Raw genomic sequence first — 21,071 nt, forward strand, 5'->3', positions numbered from 1 at the left:
ATATAAACTAACCATAATTATCATTCAAATAAAAAAATAGACTTATTCTTCCAAAAGGAATACATGGGAGGACAGAAAAGTTAGTTAAAGGCCTTAAAATAATTTCATTTTATCATCTTTAAATTCAAATTACAAAAAAACAGTCCCAAAGAACTAAAATTATCTATGATTTTGTTTTTATACCAAAAAAGGCTTAAACATATGATTTTTTAAAAACTCATTTACTGAATACAGAGACCAATCACATTCACAAACCTTTCAAAAAACTGATCGTCATGCTGGCTTACTCCTTCCACCATATCCCTACCTGATCACCAACCAAATCCTACCTCAGCAAATACTGCAAAAGCAGGCATTTTTCTCCATCTCTTGAGAAACACGCCAGAGGAAGCCTATTGCAATAGTCAGGAACAGAATTTCTAGAATCTGAGATCCTAGGTGCAAATTCCTCTCTTTCTATCTATCCTTCTATGACATTAATTGTGGTACTGCTTTTTATGAATTAAATACCTGCTTTTAATTTTTCATAATGAATATCCACTTGTTGAATAATTCAAAATGCTGCATCAGAAGTTTAATCTGTAAAACACTGTCGAACTTTTGACACAGAATGGTAAAAATTTGAGATTAAGCAAAAATAAGACATAGAAACTACGTAAATCCAGTTTAAAAACTACATACTTCCTTCGTGTTTCTTTATTATGTTCTATGTGTTTCCAAGTTTTCTATAAGCATGACTTGTGTTCAAAATGAGAATACAGTTGCTCTCCTTTTGTTTTTATTAGTAATTTGTAGAGGGTTCCCCTTATGGTTAGAATATAGAAGATGTTGGAAAAACCCTTACTCCTACAATAAGAAAATAACAGAAACACTAAAAAATTGTATTTTTACCAAAAGTGACCCCAAAACTACAGACTCATTTAAATTGTAAGTCATTTACCGAAAGGGATGAGCTCTTCCTACATTAAGTAGGGAGTGGTAACCATTTTCATTGCTGGGAGTATCTGCCAAGTTAGCACACACAGGACTATTCTTGCCAAAGGACAAACCAGCTAAAAATGTAATGGCCACACACAGGCAACTGGAATATGAGAAGCTCAAGCACAGATACAGTCCTCTTCACTAGCCAATTCTAACTCCCATATCTGACTTGTTGAAGGCAGGTGAAAATTCCGAGTAAACCGCACCCTCTATCAGACTAGAAATGAGGGAAGGCGTTCACAGTCTATGAGGTTGGAATGCGGACGTCCCATCTGGGTCCCTGATACACGAAATAGAGATACGAAAACAAGCAAGATCTCTGAACCAATGAAAGCTTGGGTTCATCATTTATACACAATGTTGATGGATGTTTATGTTTATATGAGACACATTTTATAACAAGAGTCACTTCATCAGAAGGATGTAATTCGAAATGTGCACCATTTAATAAGAGACTCAAAATACATGAAGCAAAAACTGACAGGACTAAAAGGAGAAAGAGAGAAACCCAAAGTCACATTTAGAACCAAGTCAGAGTTAAGAAGATTTAAACAGTATCAGCAATGACCTCAACCAACAATGACACCTAGAGGAACACTACAACTGCACAAAATTCTTTTCAACTGTAAGTGGAACTGTAAATCAAAGTAAGTATACCACACCACAGCATAAAATAATTCTTAGTAAATTCCAGAGGCCTAAAATCATGAAACATAATGGAATTAAGCTAGAAATCAACAAGCTATCTAGAAAGCCCCTACACTTCTAAAAAATCATGGATCAAAGAAATCAAAGAGGAATTAGAAAATACTTAAATGATAACAAATAATAATGAAAAATAACATTAAAATTTGTGGTATGAAGCTAAAATAAGGGTTGGAAGGCAATTTTCAGTTTTAAAAGCTTATATTAGAAAAGAATCAATGGGAAAAAAATAGAAAAGAATCAACTATCTAAATTTAAACTACAATGCTCTAAAAAGACCAAATTTAATGCAAAGTTAAGTAGAAGAAAATAATGAAGAATAGAAACAAATCAAGTAGTAAAAAGAGAAACACAATAGAAAAATTTAACAAGCCCAAAACTGGGTATTTAAAAATATTAACTGATACAGCCCCTACAAGATTTATCAAGAAGAAAAAAAATAAATTATCAGTATTTTAAGTAAATAATCAAGATTTGCATGATCTTGCAGACATCAAGGGGATAACAAAACATTAGAAATGACTTTATAGCAATAAAATTTACCTCTCAGATGAAATGAACAAATATCTTTTAAGACACAAGCTACCAAACCTACATGAAAAATAGAAAATAGAGAATCTAAACAACTCCCAATTTTAAAAACCCTTCCCTTTAAGAGATGGTTTCTCTAGTAGGAGCTATCAAGTAGTTAAGGAAGAAATAACAATCCTATGCAAAATTTTTCAGAAAATAGGAGAAAATCTCATCCAATTTAGAGTCCATTACTGATATTGAAGCTACACAAAAACATTACATGAAAACTAAAGACCAAAATCTCTTATAAACATAGATTTGAAAATCCTTTTAAAAATTATCAAATCAAACCCACAAAGATTTTTATTAAAGTGCAATTTATCATAACCAAATAAGGTCAAAATTGGTTTGTTATCAGAAAAATCACTTTGTGAAATTCACTTCAAAAAGGAATAAAACTGTATGATCCTCTCAGGAGACGCAGAAAAAGTATGGACAAAATTCCACGGCCATCATTACAAACATTCAAAGCACCAGGAACAGAAAGAAATATCTTCAGTCTGATAATCTATTAAAAATCCATAATTAACATCTCACTTATTCAGGAATTATTAAATGTATTCACCCTATGATCAAGAACAATGTAAAAATATCCCTTCTTAGTATTTTTATTCAACACTTTACTGTAGGTCTTAGCCAGGACAGAAAAAGAAGAAAGCGTAAAAATGAGAAAGCAAGAAGTAAAACTGTTTTCAGAAAATCTTAGGAATCTACAGAATACTAGATATGAAAAGTGACTTTAGCAAAGTTCAGGAAAAAAAACCAACAGACAATAATCAAATTTTACTCTATATTCTAGGGATAAACAATTAAAAAATAAAATTGAAAAATAAATTTATAATAACAGCAAAAGGTTCAAACAGTGAAGTATGCATCTCGTAACAGCTATACATCTATGCTAAAAACTATAAAACACTGCAGAGATGGCACACCCAGTAAGACCATTACTCTCAAGTTCACAAACCTGACCCTTTTTTCCTGGCAAATTACTTTCCTATTTTGAGAAGATCCTAATCATGACAATCAACTGCTCCTGCTCTGAGATCTCAATTCCCTCAATTTATTTCTAATCTCCATGCAGTCAACTTTAATGGTTAATTCACCTTTTTTATATTTTCTCTAAATACACTCATACAGTATTTACTATGAGTTAGGTTCTATAATTATCCCTAGTTTACAGATAAGGAAACTGGTGCCTACATCATCAAGCAGAGAGCAGAGGGACAATTCAAGTCCAGGCAGTCTAGTTCAGAGGCCAGTCATGCTATCCAGCAGCCACGCATCTGGTTAGAGATGCTGTCTTCTGAGTATAGCATGTGAACCTTATCTAGGGGTACACAAAATGACCAGGTTGCAAGAAGAAAAGGTTAGAACTAAACCAAACCTGTATTTCTTATGATGTTCATTCAGCCTGATCCCTAAAGTCCACAAGCTTTAAAGAATGAAGGCTTGACCAGAGAAATTAAAACACAAAGCAAAGCAAAAAATAACATGTACCTGCTCATACAGTTCTGTATTTTACTTTATTTGTCCTCTGGCTTTATTATTTTTTTTTTTAATTTAATTTATTTATTTTGGCCCCGAGGCTTGCAGGATCTTAGTTCTCCCAACAGAGATTAAACCCGTGCCCTCTGAAGTGCAAGCACAGAGTCCTAACCACTGGACCACCAGGGAATGCCCCCAACTATTAACTCCTCCTATTCCAGAAGGGTTTCAAAGATTAATTTAATCATGTCTTCCCTCAGGAAAAGCATGGACCAGAGTTTAAAGAGAGGTCAATTTTGTTCTAAATTGGGATCCTGCAGCAGTCAGAAAATTCTTGTCATTGCACTAAGAGAATAATAGATAGCAGGTGGAGGACTAGTATTGAGGCAACTTTTTAGCATCTCATGAATCAAATATTCACACTGTCACTGTCATTAGAGTAAATACTTTTAAATGTGTCATTTTGAAAAAGATAGTAACATTTCCTCCATTGAAACAGAATTAGAAATATTAGGTTATGTTCAAAGCTAGCCCCAAAACAATGAATTCATTTTGATTCAGCTTATTCCCCCACACTGGATTTTGACCCATTACCATAACTAAGTCATGTCCGACTCTTTGGGCTCCCATGGACTGCAGCATGCCAGGCTTCCCCGTCCTTCACTATCACCCAGAGTTTGCTCAAAGGCACGTCCATTGAGTCGGTGGTGACATCTAACCATCCCATCCCCTCTGCCACCCCCTTCTCCCTTTGCCGTCAATTTTTCTCAGCATTAGGATCTTTTCCAATGAGTTGGCTCTTCCCATCAGGTGGCCAAAGTACTGGAGCTTCAGCAGCAGTCCTTCCAATGAATAGTCAAGGTTGATAGCCTTTAGGAAAGATTGGCTTGATCTCCTTGCTGTTCAAGAGACTCTCAAGCGTCTTCTCCAGCACCACAGTTTGAAAGTATCAGTTCTTTGGCTCAACCTTCTTTACAGTCCAACTCTCACATCTGTACATGACTATTAGAAAAACCATAGCTTTGACTATAGAGACCTTGGTCGTATAGTCATGTCTATATGACACGACTACAGACGTCTCTGCTATCTCTGTATACGCTGTCTAGGTTTGTCACAGCTTTCCTTCCAAGGCAATCATCTTTTAATTGCATGGCTGCAGTCACCATCCACAGTGATTTTGGAGCCCAAGAAAATAGTTTGTCACTGTTTCCATTATTTCCCCATCTATATGCCATGAAGTGATGGGACCACATGCCATGATCTGAGTTTTCTGAAAGCTGAGTTTTAACTGAGCTTTTTCACTCTCCTTTTTTCACCTTTATCAAGAGGTTCTTTAGTTCTTCCTCACTTTCTGCCATTAGAGTGGTTTCACCTGCATATCTGAGGCTGGTGATATTTCTCCCGGCAATCTTGATTCCAGCCTATGATTCATCCAGCCCGGCTTTTCACATGATGTATGTGAGTTAAACAAACAGTGACAATATACAGCCTGACACAGTCCTTTCCCAATTTTGAACTGGTCCGTTTCTAACTGTTGTTTCTTGACCTGCATACAGGTTTCTCAGGAGACAGGTAAGGTGGTCTAGTATTCCAATCTCTTTAAGAGATCACAGTTAGTTGTGATCCACACAGTCCAAGGTTTTCTTACAGTCTTGTAGTTAGGGATGTCCTTGGCATAGATCAGCTTGTTGGAGGGCAAGTCTTTGCCCAACTTGTGCTTGGATGTGGAGCAAAAGTTCATGAAGGTCTGGGCCACCACCAACAGGCAGTGGCTACCACCATCACAATGGCTATCCGTGAACCTGGTCTTGGTCAAACACAAAGTGTGTTTTTGATCGCATTCATTCAGAAGCACAGGGAAAGCTGCGGGCAGGTGGGCGCATGGTCAGCCGGGCATCGGCAGCCCTTGGGACATGGGGAGAGGAGCTGGCCTGTGGCCTCCCCATCCTCCCAGCTCTGGCCTACACGGTGACCATGGATTTCCATGCAGCTGGGGAGACAGGTCCAGAGAGCCAGGCAGTGAGTGAGGGCTGTTCCCGCTGCACCATTGCCCCACAGTCCCAAGATGAGGTGTGCATACGCAGAAGTGCTCTCACGTGGGGTCACCCATGGGCATGGCCATGGTCCTCTAAGCCTGAACACTTGCTCAGGACTGGGTTGGCTCCGGGAGATGCAGCCCTGCAGACAGCTGATCTCTGACCCCAAACACCACCTGTACGACAGCCATCAGCTGGGTTACCAACAGCCTCTAGCCACGTGTCACTGTTTAAATCAAATGAAGATAAAAATTCAGGTTCTTGGCTGCACCAGTTATGTCAAGTACTCCTAGAAGCATGTGGCCACGTGGACAGCACACACCTAGAACCTTCCACCATTCCAGAGAGGTCCCTGGACTGTGGCCCACCAGGCTCCTCTGTCAATGGGATTTTCCAGACAAGAAAACTAGTATGGGGTGCCATTTCCTTCTCTAAGGGATCTTCTAGATCCAGGGATGGAACCCAGGTCTCCCACACTGCAGGTGGATTCATTACCAACTCAGCCACCACGGAAGTGCCTAACCAGTGATTATATTCATCTTACTGCTCTTTGGATGTTTCACCTATATTATCCAATGGGCACTAATTGGAATCCTTATGCCCTTTTGTGCCTGGCTTCTTTTACCTAATATAATGCTTTCAAAGTTCATCCATGTTGTAGCATGCACCAGCATTTCATTCCTTTATGTGGTTGGATAATATTCCCAAGTATGGATATAACTCAATTTATCCATTAATCATCTGATAGACAATCTGGGTCATTTCTACTTTCAGACTACTATGAATAATGCTTACATTTATGTGCAAGTTTAGTTTAGAAATGCTTTCAATTTTTTCGGGTGAAACTGCTGGGTCTTATTGTTATTCTATATTAAACTTTGAAGAACAGCAAATCTTTCCAAGGCAACTGAACCATTTTCCCACTAGCAACGTATGAAGACTTTTAACTTCTCCGATCTTCATCAAGACTTCTTCTTATTCTTTTCTGATTACGGCGCTTCCTTGGTGGCTCAGTGGTAAAGAATCTGCCTGCAATGCAGGAGACCTGGGTTCAATCCCTGGGTCAGAAGATTCCCTGGAGAAGGAAATGGCAACCCACTCCAGGATTCTTGCCTGGGAAATCCCATGGACACAGAAGCCTGGCAGCTACAGTCCATGGTTTCACAAAGAGTTGGACTTTTTGATTACAGCCATTCTAGAGGGTGTGAAGTGATATGTCATGATTTTATTTGCATTTTCCCTGATGACTAATGATGTCATCAGAGTATATTTTTATGGTATTCATGTCTAAGTGTCACAGAAGCAACTGTCTATCACAGGGCAAAAAGGAACATGGCTGATTTAGGAATACAGTTCTGTGAGGTCCAGTGGTTAGGGTTCTGTGCTGAGGGTAGGGAATGAAGAACCCCATAAGTCATTCAGCCACAATTAAAAAAGAAAGAAAAAGATTCACAACATGCTATATCAAATGATCATCATCTACTTTTCTTCGTTATTTACTATTCTGAAAAGCTATAAAGTATGATTAGCTATAGCAGAATTTCTTAACTTGGAAATCGAAATAATGAAAGAATTTAAGCAACAGAATTATTGTAAAGCCAACCACCCAAGCCCTTGCCATTTAGAAAATCACTTAGATTATCATAAATATAGAATGCCTTAGTATAAACTGCGTAGAAAAGCTATGCTATAACTTGGCAGGTTGTGATATTAAGGTGTCCAATCCTTAAGATGCAACCAAGATGGAATAGATCAAGATACACAATTACAGGTACATCACAGCTACTTCACTGGTAACCTACTAGTTATGATGGGTTATACACATTCTATTATATAACAACTTTTCTATGTGTGTAACATTTATTACATGTAAAAATTTTTTCTTGTGTTTAAAGTTGACAGCTAAGTATTAGAAATTGAAGTAGGTCAAGTACAATATACAAGGTACTTTATGTAAACAATCTACTATAAGTCAGAACTATTAAGTTAAAAGAGCACTAAAAAGCTGATCCCCCTATCTTACTTCCAAGTTCCTCTGAAAACCTGTTATTGGGTTAATTAATTAGAGTCTTTCATCACAAAGACATTTATTCATAAAGTCCCTAAAACTTTAAACAGAAGCACACTTGAAAACACTTGAAAAATATCTGAGTGTTCCCTGATTTTTATTTAACTCTAATAAGAGAAAATCTTAACAATTATTCTGCAGAGTAGTACATGTTAATCTTTCACTGACAAAGAGGGTCCTCTCTCTGATTGCTCAAATATGATTAAATCAAAATAAAAGATTCCATTTTTTTGGACAGGCGTCCCAACTTTTCTAAATATAAGGGTTAGTAATAATTTTAGTGAATTTCAAACACGACAAAATTGTGTATTTAATTACTGAGTAATTTTGAAAATATTTTTTACCTGTATCCATACTTTGGTTCAACTGTTGATCACTTGTTTCTCCATCTTCACTGATATATCCAGGAGGTGGCGTTTCTACAAAAGTTTAGAACAAATCAAGTACAGCTTCAATTTAATCTCAATGCCTTTTCTCCCAGCTACCAAAGATACCAACAAATCACTCCAAATAACATATGAACGTTATATAACATCACTATAAAAAGCAGTACTGGATACTGAGGGCTTATGATTCAGGTTCTGACCCAAACCTTATAGGTGAATCCTTAAAACCCACTTGTAACACAATTGAGCTCTCTGTGCATATTTTCTTAGCATTATTTACATATCTGGCTCATTCTCATTTGTATATTTTCTGGGGCAAGAGCCAAAAATATAACTTCAAAGATGCCTGTTCTTAATCAGAATGTTTAAAAGAAATTAGTAACCAAAGAGAATTTTTTAACTAATGGCTGTCGTAAATGGGTACTTAGACACACAACATAGGCACACAGGTTTCAGGATTACAAAGTAATACAGGCTGACATACTATACTAGGTTCTATAGGGCAAAATACGGTAATATAGTTCAGGAATGGTCTAGCCTGAATTCTATCTAAAAAGTGGATTGCTTGAGTGATTTCCAGACAGTAAGTCCTGAATGCTTGAGGCAGAAAATAAAATTCAAGTAAGACTGCTGCTACACAAAACTGAGGTCAATTACTTTCTGAAAATATGTAAGATTCTAATGTGTCATTTCCAAAATGACAAAATGTTTATATTCAGAAAGTACTCCAATATCTGAATAAGCTTCATGTAAAATACAAAATTTATACAATTTTACCAATCATAATTCCAAGCAGGAAAAAAAAGTTTAGGTGATACAGGTTAAAGGTCTCCTTCATGAGCTCTTAACAATCTCTCTTCAATAAGTTAATTTTAAGTTTTAACTTAAGTATCAAACTTTTCATTTTAAATGTCAGTGCCCCCCAATTTTTAATATGAGAATAAAATAAATTCCTTCATAGTAATACTCGAACAACAAAGAATATAAAAATAAGAATATATACAGTATGTGCTATTTTAAAAGTTAAATAAAATTAAAAACAGCTAAGCTTTGCCAGTTTAACCACAATGTCTCAAAGGTGTAAATAGGGAAAAATACTGAACTGATAAATATGCTATTCTTTTTCATTTTTCTCCATTATTATTTATATATAAAATAGTAAACAACAAAGGTATAATACTAGTGTCTTGGAGGAAATGTTACAATTTCTTTCGCAGTGGAATAAAAAGTGAACACCAAGGTTTTGCTCTCAGTTGGAGCTGGGTAAAGATCCACTGTCCAGAAAAGCAGGTTAAGTATAATCCACATGTGATTTTCCACTTTGTAAAAGACCCATATTTAAACAAAGATGATGGAAAATCAGCCCAAATACCTCCACAGGTAAAAGTCAAACATTTTGACTAACATCCTTCTACATAATCACTGGGTAGGTGTCTTACAAGAGCGAATGCTTACACCTCAGTTTCCTAAGGATTGCTGAATTATACTAATTTCCACATCAGATTTAAGGACTCCCTCAATCCAACACACTACTCACATGTAACTACTTACAGCCAAATTCCTCTCCCTACAAAATGCCTTGTGTTCACCTTGCTTCCACTTGTCCTAGCCCCCATTTTCCACAACAAACTCTTTGCCCCATACTAACTCCTCAAAATGTTTATGTTTCCCAATAAAAGCAGCTTTGAATCTTCTTTTGGAATAAATAGTAATAAAAGAAAAAAGCATTAAGATAGTCAGAAAACACTTTTTAACCTTAAAATTAGCTGTTTTTAAAAAGTCTTTATTTACTTTATGTTTTCAAAATTACCTCCAATGAACAAGCATTATTTCCATGATGAGACACATTAAGACAATTTCTCACTATAGCTGAAACTTGAAGCTCCTTACACATCTTCAGTGGTATAAATAAAACATAAAAGTGGAATAGATAAATACTACACACGGAGAAAAAAATTCAAACACCAAAAAATCCCATATACAGCTAAATGCTCATGCTTACACCTTTAGTTTATACTGGACATGTAATGTAATAGAGCGGAATTTGAGAATCATGTAGTTCATTTATTTTTCAGCATTACTGAGTCTCAGATGAAAAAGAACTAAAATATAAGTTTCCTCTACAACATACATGTTGCTATGTCTGCAGAACTAAAATTTTTTAAAAGCCAAACCATAACTTATTATTAATAGATGAATGTTTATGAACAAAATTTGTATCTATCTCACAGTTTAGGAGACTCAGAAGGCAAAAATACCTGGGATATAATTACTCTGTGGCTCGATTCCTGCTGGGAAGTTAGTGTTTTCTGGAATGGAGTGGGTGTAGTCATCCAGAGGGGGCAGTTCCGTTAGGATCTCCGTATGCCGGGGCACCAGCACCGGGGGCAGAACTGAAAGAGCCAAGAAGTCCAAGTCAACGGCAAGCAGGTGAGAGCGGGCCCTGCTACCAGAAGCTTCCACACACAAGGAAGAATTAGCCCGATTACTTTCTGAAGTTTAGGATCGACTTATTTGGTATTATTCGGCTGCTGAGAAACTGACAAACCTGATTATGATTTTAATTTACCACGAAGTCCACAATCTAAATCTCCAAGTTCTGATCTACCTCGTACTTCTGGGGAAAGAGTGATCCTGATCATATTATACGACCACAGAAGTTCATAAATCCTCATTGGAAAGGTTGCAGAAAGATTTGTAAAATCAAGTTTTTTTTCCCCCTAAATATAGCAGCATTCTAGTAAGTTTCAAGTACTAAGTAAACTGAGTAAGTAAACTGTAAGTCCTGCTGAGTTTTACTAAACTGCTTAGTTACAAATGGTATCATTAAAGTACATCAAAAAACCAAAGAGCAAAATGAATTAAAACAGTTAATGCAGCAGATAGGTAATGAAACTTACTCAGTTCTAAGCAGACTGCTATCTATAGGATTAGAATTTCCTAGATATGTACTTTGATGTGAAATGTTATTTCAAGAAACTAACATATCTTTCCCTCTAAGATATATTTTCCATAACATATAATCAACATTTTTTTAGTATTTTTAATTACTGCCAAAAAATATACTGAATTCAAGGTAACTTTAATTAGAGTTTTACGCTCCCCTGGTGGGTCAGATGGTAAAGAATCCCCGCCTGCAATGCGGGGGACCTGGGTTTGATCCCTGGGTCAGGAATAAAAGGGAATGACAACCCACTCCAGTATTCTTGCCTGGAGAATGCCACCGACAGAGAAGCTTGGTGAGTCCATGGGGAAGTAAAAAGTCAGACACAACTGAGCAACTAACACTTTCACTTTTCACTATTAGAGTTTTATACCAAAGTTTTCCTGGGTCAATTAGGTGTAAGAGTACCTAATATACTTAAATTCAAGCATTTAACTAAAACGAGGGAAAAAAACTAATTTTCCTACCTGGTGTCTCAACTCTCTGGTAGTGGTAAGGGTTTACACATACTTCATCCTTTTTAAGATTAAAAGCATATTCGCAGTTTTCAATTGCTTTGAGTTCATGATGACTGTGAAGATCAGGCCAGCGCCATAATCGGCAATATATTACATGAGGCAGTCCTTTTCGATGGGACACCTGAAGACGACCATCTAGAGACCTGTTGGGAAGCAAGGGGAAAAGAAAGATGGGAACTTTTAAAAAAGTAAACATACTCAACTGGGCTAAACTAGTACATTAAGAGCATAAAGAAAGGAATGACAGACATTTAGTTAGTTTTAGTGAGTACAAGGAAGAAAAACGGACTATCTTATGGATCTGACATAAAGGTAAGCAGCAGCACTAGGGTATTTTTCTTATAAACATGCTACATAAATGACTCAAATGTCAATCAATGAACAGGGAGCCGCTTGGGGAAAAAATGTTTTTTAAAAAAAGTCTCAAACAGCTACACTTGAAAAATGTTATCAACTTCTATCTCTAGTGACTCAAACTCTTACTTAGGGAGACTTAAGGGCATTACTTCTGTAGGTGACTGAATTATCAAAAAAAGGAACTAGTGTGAAGAATGATAAATACCAACAACAATGTAAAGTAACTTACTAAAACTAACGTAGTTCATTACCCAGTTGTGACCGTTTTGAGTACTGAGGTATATTTTCTATAGCTCACACATAAATGCAGATGGTGATGAAAATGATGAGATGAAATGGACAAATACCAATATGCTCAAAAAGAGAATAAGGTGATTAAAAAAAAATAAAGAACCAAAACGAGTCAGCCTAGCATTAATTGTGACATAAGGGGTTCAGTAAATAACCATGTACTTATTAGTATAAAGATGAGATTTAGATGACAGCAAGAAATTTAGCAAAAACTGGTTATGTATCTACTGGAAAATTAGGCCAACAACAGATTATAATCTACCCTCACACTAAAATGAGAATATAGTTATCGAAGCTCCTATTCTTTAGGGGATGCAGTAATTTAAAGAAGATTCAAAACTAGAATTTCATTGATCAACACATCAGCGGAAACATTTAATATATTTTTAATACTGGCAAGCAGTTATTTTAAATGCCATGCCTTATTTTACATTAAGGAAACATCCTAGGCAAAATCATACTAAGCAACCCACGTTAGGTCTTCCAAAACACCCTCCCTCCCACAAGATCTCTAGGATTCCATAGAGGGCAGAATATTCACCTGGTTTGTTCAGAGAAGCTGTAAAGGCCTGTTGTATCCCACTGATCTATCGTATTTGGTGTACTCAGTCCCCAAATTTCAGAGCAAGTGCTGTGCATAAATTGAAAAACAAAAAATTGATGTGAACATGGAAGCATGGTTATTCAAATTACCATGATGTAAAACATGGAAAATGTACAGAATACTTCCTTCACCCAGAAAATATACACTGCTTCACTTTTTCACGGGCATTTAGTGCTGATTTCTATATTTTCTATATGAAGGAAGCCAATAAATGGAACATGTGACTCCAGATAAATTATGATTATGTTTTTAAAATGTGAACACCAATGCTCTCTAGCTTAATGAAATCATACCTGTGCCTTTTCCAATTTCCTCTACTCACAACAGAGGATCCTATGCCATTAAGTCTTACTAACAGTGCTTCATTTTATAATGCAGTTTAAAAAAAAAAATCTAAAAATGGATGTCAACTGGTATTTTTAACAAAGATAAAATTTCAATTAAAACAGACATATATCCAGTTAAAATTTCAAGCTTATTTAAGATACATACATATTCAGTTTTACTGAAAATTATTATTGCTCTTAAAACTACAAAGGACAAGGAAATGGATTTTGACATCATCCTAGCGTAGCACACTACCTGAAAATTTTTAAGAAATTGCTACAAGGATTAAAGATATGTGAAAGCACAAAATTTGTAAAAGACACTATGACTAAGTTGCTGTATCTAGTTTTTTTCATCAATTCACCTGAAAGACATACACCAGAAAGATTTTTTGAAAAATCTTATTTGAAATTTCAAAAATCAAAATTTTTCTTCCACATTTCTTTCCAGAACAACGACAGTCCAGATATCAGTCTGCCTATTTTCCCTGCCACCACTTCATCTGTGTGAGACGAGGAGAAAAGAAGAGCTTAATAAACAGTCTGGAATCGAAGTACTGACTGCCAAAGGGGTCTCAGATAGCAAGTCGTACTTTTTAAAAAATGAGAGTCAAAAGACAATTTCTGAAACTCCATTCCAACTTCTTACCTGTTACAAAATCATCAAAACTTAAAGGAAGAGAAAGAAACATCTCAAAACCACTTTTGAGCATCCTTTGCTAACGAGCTCACTCACTCAACATTTCAAAGGGCACTGGTGAAAAGCGCTGCCTTCCTGAGGCTGGGCAACTCATCCAGGCCGGCGGGGCTGCTCAGGGCCTCCTGCAGGGTTACTGAGCTGCACTCGGGGTGGCTTTGCAAAATGCATTTTCAGACACTTTGGAGCAGCTTGTTGAGACATTTTTACAGATTCTCTTGGATTTTTTAGGCTTCACAAGTTTAACTTCCACTTCTCAGACTACAAAAGTCAGAAAAGGCCAAACTGGAGGCTAATTCAGACCTTTTTTTTTCTCCCAAAGGTGCACTGACTACAAAACCATGACATAAATGGTTCTTTTATTTAAGATACTTATCAAATATCTACTGGAAACATATAGCACCAAGTGGTTTACAACACAATGAAACCAACCCAACTCTGGTGTTTCATGAATCTGAATTCAAACCTCCGAAGGAACAGTATACACCTTCCTCTCTTTAAAAACAGCCGAAGGAAAATGCCTGAGAAGAGTACATAATGTGGCTATTCTGCTCTTGAGGCTAAAATAAATATTTCACTCAAGAAACTCTGGAACTGACATGAGAAGCAGAAATATAACAGGGCATGAAGAGCTTAAGCTGTGCTTTATTCAAGCCCTGAAATTTATCAGAGAACAATAAACAGTAGCTGTTAAAAGCGTGCAATCAATCTAGAGGCAGACAGAACTACGTCCCAACTCTTAACTCGGCTACTTTTCCACTGCCATCATGGGGCATTTAAGCCTCAGTTCTACTGACCATTGCAATCAATCTCTCTCATGCAAACTGGAAGGTTTATTTAAAAATAATAAATTTGCTTCTATCAAGTAAAATTTTTCCTCATTTATATATGAAAATTTTCTTAAAGAATCAATTTATATCAAAATATACAAGATACCTAGGATAAATGTAATTATAAATGTGTCAAAACTACTAAAATAAACGCTTTATTACTAAAGAACATAAAAATCAACCAAAGAGAAAAACATACATCTTCCTAAATAGGAAGCTAACATAGCAATATCAGTTCTGCCTAATTTCTATATTTGATGGACTCTAAACAAGAATTTAAAAAAAAATTTAAGACTCAAACAAAATTGCCCAACATATAACATATCAAAAAAAATTACAAGAATGACCAAGAAAATATCCACGAAGAAGCAACTGGCTCTACTAGTTCCTGAAACACATTATAATCTTCAATAGTGGGAACTGTATGAAATTAATAAAGGAATACACAAACAAAACAGAATGGAGGTTCTGCAGTAGAACAGCCTCAATCAGGCAAACCTTCCTGTGGATAAAAATGACAGCCTTTAAACAAAATATAATAAAATTAACTATTTGAAAACAAAATAAAATCAACTAGTTGATAACAGTGGAGAGACAAAAAAACAGACACAAACTGAAGGAAAGTCAACGTCTCTACGGGGGTCCTGCACCAGGTGAGATGCATTTGCGTGGCTCCGTATCTAAAGGCGCCCCACAGTGGACGCTACCCAAGGGAACCAGACCTGAAGCAGAAAACAGCGCTTTTAACGAGCTGCAGAATCAGAGGGTGGATTTGGGGCTACCGGAAAGGCTGGAAAAAGAAGAGGGAAATCCCATAATGAAGGAAAGAAGCCACAAAGGAAGGGGGGGGACATCAAAACAGGAGTGTGAATTCTGGCCAGACCCTAAACTGTCCCTGTGGGAGAGGCTCTGGAGGCCTGTTCAAAACCAGCACTTTAAAGTCTAAAAGAACTAAGCTCAGATTTCAGCTACTCCTTTCCTCAGAAGCAGTTTGCACTTTAAGGTCACCCAAAACTATTTGTAAGAACAAAAATCAACACTCTTTAGAGAAAGATAAAGAGAATTTAGTCTCTATGATATTTTGTCCCAAATATCCAATACAAAAAAAAAAATCACAAAATACTAAACATGTGAAGAAATAAGAAACTGTTACCCTCTGGTTAAAAGAAAAAACAGCCATTAGAAACAGACCCACTAAGATGAATCAACAGACAAGAATCTTGAAGTAACTATTATGAGCATGCTCATGGACTTAATGAACCAATAGGAATCTCAGGGAAACTATTAAAACAAATGAAAACTCTAGAACTGAAAACTACAAAGTCAGAAATTAAAAATTAACCTGATGGAGGGAGAAGACAGAAGAGTCAGTGAATTTAAAGATGGATCCATAGACGTTATCTAATTAAAATTGAATAAACTGAATAACAAAAGTCTCAGTAGCATGTGCAGTCCCCAAAAGAGGACAATTAAGAACAGACAAAAATATTTGCAATAATAATAGCTGAAACTCTTCAACTTCAGTGAAAAACTAAACTTATACTTCCCAGAAACTCAGTGAATAATAAGCAGTTTAAAAATAACACCCATGAAACAACCAAAAACACACTAGGGCATATCACTGTCAAACTGCTAAAAACAAACGCTGAAAAGAAAATCTTTAAGCTGGTGAGAAGTATGAAAACTCTTTCGAAACACAAAGGACTCCATCCAAACCTCTGCAGTAGAAGACTTGACCAAACTCTAACATGGCTTCTAGAAACCTAAGGCCTTGTCGTGTGACACAGACCCTTTGGAGTTCCTGTCTGGAAATGCTCAAGACTGCCAAAAGAATTTACCATTTATCCCAGCCAATACTGATACACAGGCTTCTGACCTCCTTTTCCTGCGGAGCATCTATTTAAAAAAGCTTACAATTGTAAATCCTTCCTGTCTCTTTGAAATGTATATATGACTCCTACAACTCAGGAGGGGAGGACCTGAAAACCATTCCTTTGAAATGTAACTGATCATCAGGAAAAAAGGGCCTCTGTCTGCCTCCCAGTCTGCCCTCTAAGGAAAGGCAGAAGCCTAACTTCTGATAAACGCCTTTCGGCAAACACAGATGGCCTACATCAGTGACACTGACCAAACCTCTAGCCTACTTGTGTATATAATTTTTCACTTCCCTGACTATGTTGCAGACCCCACCCTTGACCCCCGTGCTACTCATTATTCCAGTCACCTCTGGGCAAATTGGAATTGGGCTCCCATCTTACCACCCCGATGGCAATAGTTACTGAATAAAATTTGCTTTTTATCACCTTTAACCAACGACACGCAGCTTTAACTTTGACAGCGGCCTAACCACAACAATTCATACATGGAGAGGCATAATAACAATTTCTCATTAGAAACAATGGAAGCCTGCAGGTAATGGAATAGCAGCTTTAAAGAGCACCAAGGGAAAAAAACCCTCAACCTAAAATCCATAATCAACAAAATTCAGGATAAAGAGAAATGACAACAGATGTAAGTTAAACCACAGGGGAAATTTTTAAAAAACTAGAAAGTAGAGGTATGTAAGCAAATATAAAAGATAGTATTCATTTCAGCTCTTCATTTCTACAGAAAGATGACGACGAACAACAGAAAAAAACCTATAACTAAAGGCATGCGGGTGTAATTTAAATGACAAGGGCAGCAGAAGAAACAGGAGGCTTTTTAGAATTACTACACTATTGCGAAGCTAAAAATACATACTATCACTGGGAAAGCAACCCCCTACTTAAACAGCCAGTAGAAGACCTGACCAAACTCTAACATGGCTTCTAGAAACCTAAGGCCTTGTCGGGTGACACAGACCCTTTGGAGTTCCTGTCTGGAAATGCTCAAGACTGCCAAAAGAATTTATAACTAAAGAGCATAGAGAAAACTATTAATAAAACAAAATACTAAAAAATAAGTCCAACGGAAAGAAAGAATAAATAAGAGATGATAACTGAAAGCAAAGTGTAAAGAGTGAAGCAAAGCACAGGTCCAGCCTGTCCGCGTTAACATTATACATGAACGCACCACACACTCCAGTGAAGAGACACGTGTCAGAGGAATACAGGATGCAAAATGCCTACCCAAAGGGTGTGCTTTACACATACAGATGGGCTGAAAACACAAGAGTGGAAATACAGTTCATATAAGCAGTGAGTTTAATAAAGCATAGTCCCAGAAATAGTAAGACTCATGTCTAAAAATATTACCAGAGATAAACAGACATGTTTCATTGAGAGGGCCAATTCATCAGTAGACCTGTATGCATTTAAAAGTTCAAAATACATGAAGTAAAAACCGACATATCTAAAGACAGAAATGAACAAATCAGTCATCAGAGTTATCTCACTAACTCTTAGGACAGTCAGACTATCAAAAAAAAATCTATATATCATAATAAGAGCTGTACAATACTATCAACGACCATCTAACTGACATTTATAGAATCTGCTTCAAGTACACACAGCATATTTAACAAAGAGAGCAAAACAGTGCCTGACAATCAGCGGGTGGGTGGGTAAGTGCCTGGTTGTTTAGAAGAGGTTAGAAAATTGCCGAAATTTTTCTAGAAATGCTAATTTCTTCCCAGAAATGGCTTTCAATTTACATCACTAAAAAAAAAACCAGACCAAACTTAGGACAATTTTCTCTTTCCTTCTAGTCTTTATGTTCGGGGACATGTAGTTCAAGACCTCCCAAGAGGACTCCGTCACTTTTCATCATCATGTATTTTAACAAGAATGGCATGTAATGAGAAGTTATCCACAGATCTACGGTATGTTGTTGTTTAGTCACTAAGTTGTGTCCGACTCTTTTGTGACCCCATGGACTGCAGCCTGCCAGGCTCCTCTGTCCGTGGGATTTTCCAGGCAAAAATACTGGAATGGATTGCCATGCCCTCCTCCAGGAAATCTTCCCAACCCAGGGGAACTCTCGTCTCTTAAGTCTCCTGCACTGGCAAGCGGGTTCTTTACCATTGGAGCCACATGGGAAGCAGAAGATCTTCAAAAGCAAAACATCTGGAAAAAGAAGAATTATTGACACAACATGGATGAATCTCAGAAATATTTGATTCAGAGAAGCTGAACATGAAAGACTAGATTCTGAACAATTCCATTTACATAAAGTTCGAGAAGGGACAAAACCAACTCAAAGTGCAAAAAATCCCAACAGTAGTTGCCTCTGGAAAGAAAGAGAAGGAAGAACTTCCCGAGTGACTGAACGAAACCTTCTTTATCTTGATATACTGTAGCGATGGACAGGGAGGCCGGACGTGCTGCAGTCCACAGGGTGGCAGAGTCGGACACGACTGAGCAACTGAACTGACTATGTGCATCTGTCAAATCAAAACCTACTGAGCACCGTGATTTGTGCACTTTATGATCTGAAAATTTTACCGAAAAATACAAGCAAGGGGGGGCAAAATTCAGACACTGAAATAATAAAAATGGAAAGTAGCAACAAAAAAATTATATATTAATTTAGTATATAATAAAGTTCCCTATGAATTGACAAGGAATGATCTCTCAAATAAAATATTAAGTTGAAAAAATGTACAGTATTTTTAAGCTACTCTGTTTAAAAAAGAAAGACAGTAAAAGTATCTTCCAATGTCTGTACAAGCGTACAGGAAAGACACACACACACACACACACACACAGAGTGAACTGGAGTTACTTGAGGTGGGGAGAGGGAGGGAAGAGAAAATTTTTCAATGTTTGTTCATTCTGTTTTTACATATGCATGCATATATATGTTTACACATAAAATATATACAGATTTTAAAACTATGCCAATGTATTGCCTTTTACCAAAATTAAACAAATCAAACAAAAGAACACTGCCACAGAATTAACGTAAGTCAAGTTGTCTTGACATTTCTATTAAAAGATATGCTTCTAACCTTAGATAACTAAGAATAAGAAGTACAGATTGTTATTTTCTATTCTGCGCCATTTCAGCTCACATAGGGCATTATATAGGAGATAACAAATGCCAGTCTGAGGCCTGTTTATTCTAGCCAAATGTCCTCTTTATCTAACATGAGCCTTTGGTACCCATTTTCTTCCACATGCATTTATGTCAATGGCCTGCACCTAGCCCCCTTTTAACCTGACTACTAATTCTTTAGGTATGCCTAGCAAAACAGGTTAATTTTTAAGACCTAGTAGTCTAGGGGATTTAAATCAGGCAGTTTTAATTACTCCCTCTTCTTTAAAGAGTCTTTCTACCCAAAGTTTTAATTTATGAACAAAATAAACCCCATAAGACCTTGAGCTTCCAAAGGTCTCTGTATCCCTACCACATAGCAAGCAAGGTAGCTGGTGACTAAATTAGTATTTTTATAGCATAAAACTGAATCAGAATGTTCCTGGGCACACTAAATCATAATACTTTAAATAACAGTGAGGAAAAATGGCTCTCTCAGGTTTTCAGTTTGTTAACAAGGAGTGGCAAGTTATAACTGCAAATATGGACAGTTCCTAAAAGGTATTAAAAGAAGTAAATGCAGGAAAAATGTCAGAAAAACAGCACTGATTACAACTACTTTATAAAACTCTTGTACACTCTCTATTTCAATAAGTCCAAAATGCAACATTATCTTATACTAAATAAGGAAAAACTTCCAATTTTATTTATATGATGTGTCCCAAAGTGAAGAAATGTACATCTGAAAACCAGTGAAATAAGTAATAACAATTACCTTTGTAAGTTAGCCAGGCCATATGCCAGGCATAATTAAGACTTTAAATGTATTATGGACCTCATAAGAACCTGCAAGCTACTTGCTATCTCACTTTAAGGTAACTGAGCCTCAGAGGGACAGTAAAACAATCTCCTAACAAGTGGCAGGGCCAAGATTCCAGCCCACTCTTGTCCAACACTTTCCACTTCACCAGGAGCTTTCTGAGTTTTTGTTTTCACAGCACTTCTGTCAGCATTTCTGTGACTAAAACCTGGGGATCCCTGGGCACCTCAAATACAGTACAGTCGGGAGTCTCCAATAATTTTTTTAAGTTGTATTTTCATCCCGAGTAAACAGTAACATAAACCTTCTAGCCACGTGTTCTGGATAACCTGGTAAACACCAATCTCGCTCTGCTGCATCATCTCAGTGCCTCAGTTTGGATCAGGGTTTGACAATCACCTCAGCACCAAAGGTAAGCAGAGAGACTGACTTAACGTGTGAGTGATGAGACCACACCAAAAAGGCCAAATGGTATTAGGATGTGCTACATAAAC

The 21,071-nt window shown here is 36.7% G+C and overlaps 1 protein-coding gene across 10 annotated transcripts in view; it reads right to left on the reverse strand.

Moving 5' to 3' along the window:
* Nucleotides 1-21,071, reverse strand: part of SMAD2 (SMAD family member 2) — an 83,477-nt gene that overhangs the window by 12,131 nt on the left and 50,275 nt on the right. For 6 of the 10 annotated variants that reach the window (XM_086372391.1, XM_086372386.1, XM_086372389.1 and 3 more), the window contains exons 3-6: nt 12,886-12,975; nt 11,646-11,839; nt 10,493-10,627; nt 8,193-8,267 (exon numbers count right to left, since the gene is read on the reverse strand). In XM_086372391.1, coding sequence (XP_086228517.1) covers nt 8,193-8,267; nt 10,493-10,627; nt 11,646-11,839; nt 12,886-12,975 — 494 coding nt within the window. The remainder of the gene's footprint in view (nt 1-8,192; nt 8,268-10,492; nt 10,628-11,645; nt 11,840-12,885; nt 12,976-21,071) is intronic. The other 4 variants (XM_086372392.1, XM_086372387.1, XM_086372393.1 and 1 more) reach the window with 1 other exon arrangement.

Source organism: Bos grunniens, chromosome 24 (assembly GCF_055505025.1).
Source record: "Bos grunniens cultivar Pamir isolate PY7600 chromosome 24, Bosgru_T2T1.0, whole genome shotgun sequence".
Classification (NCBI taxonomy): domain Eukaryota; kingdom Metazoa; phylum Chordata; class Mammalia; order Artiodactyla; family Bovidae; genus Bos; species Bos grunniens.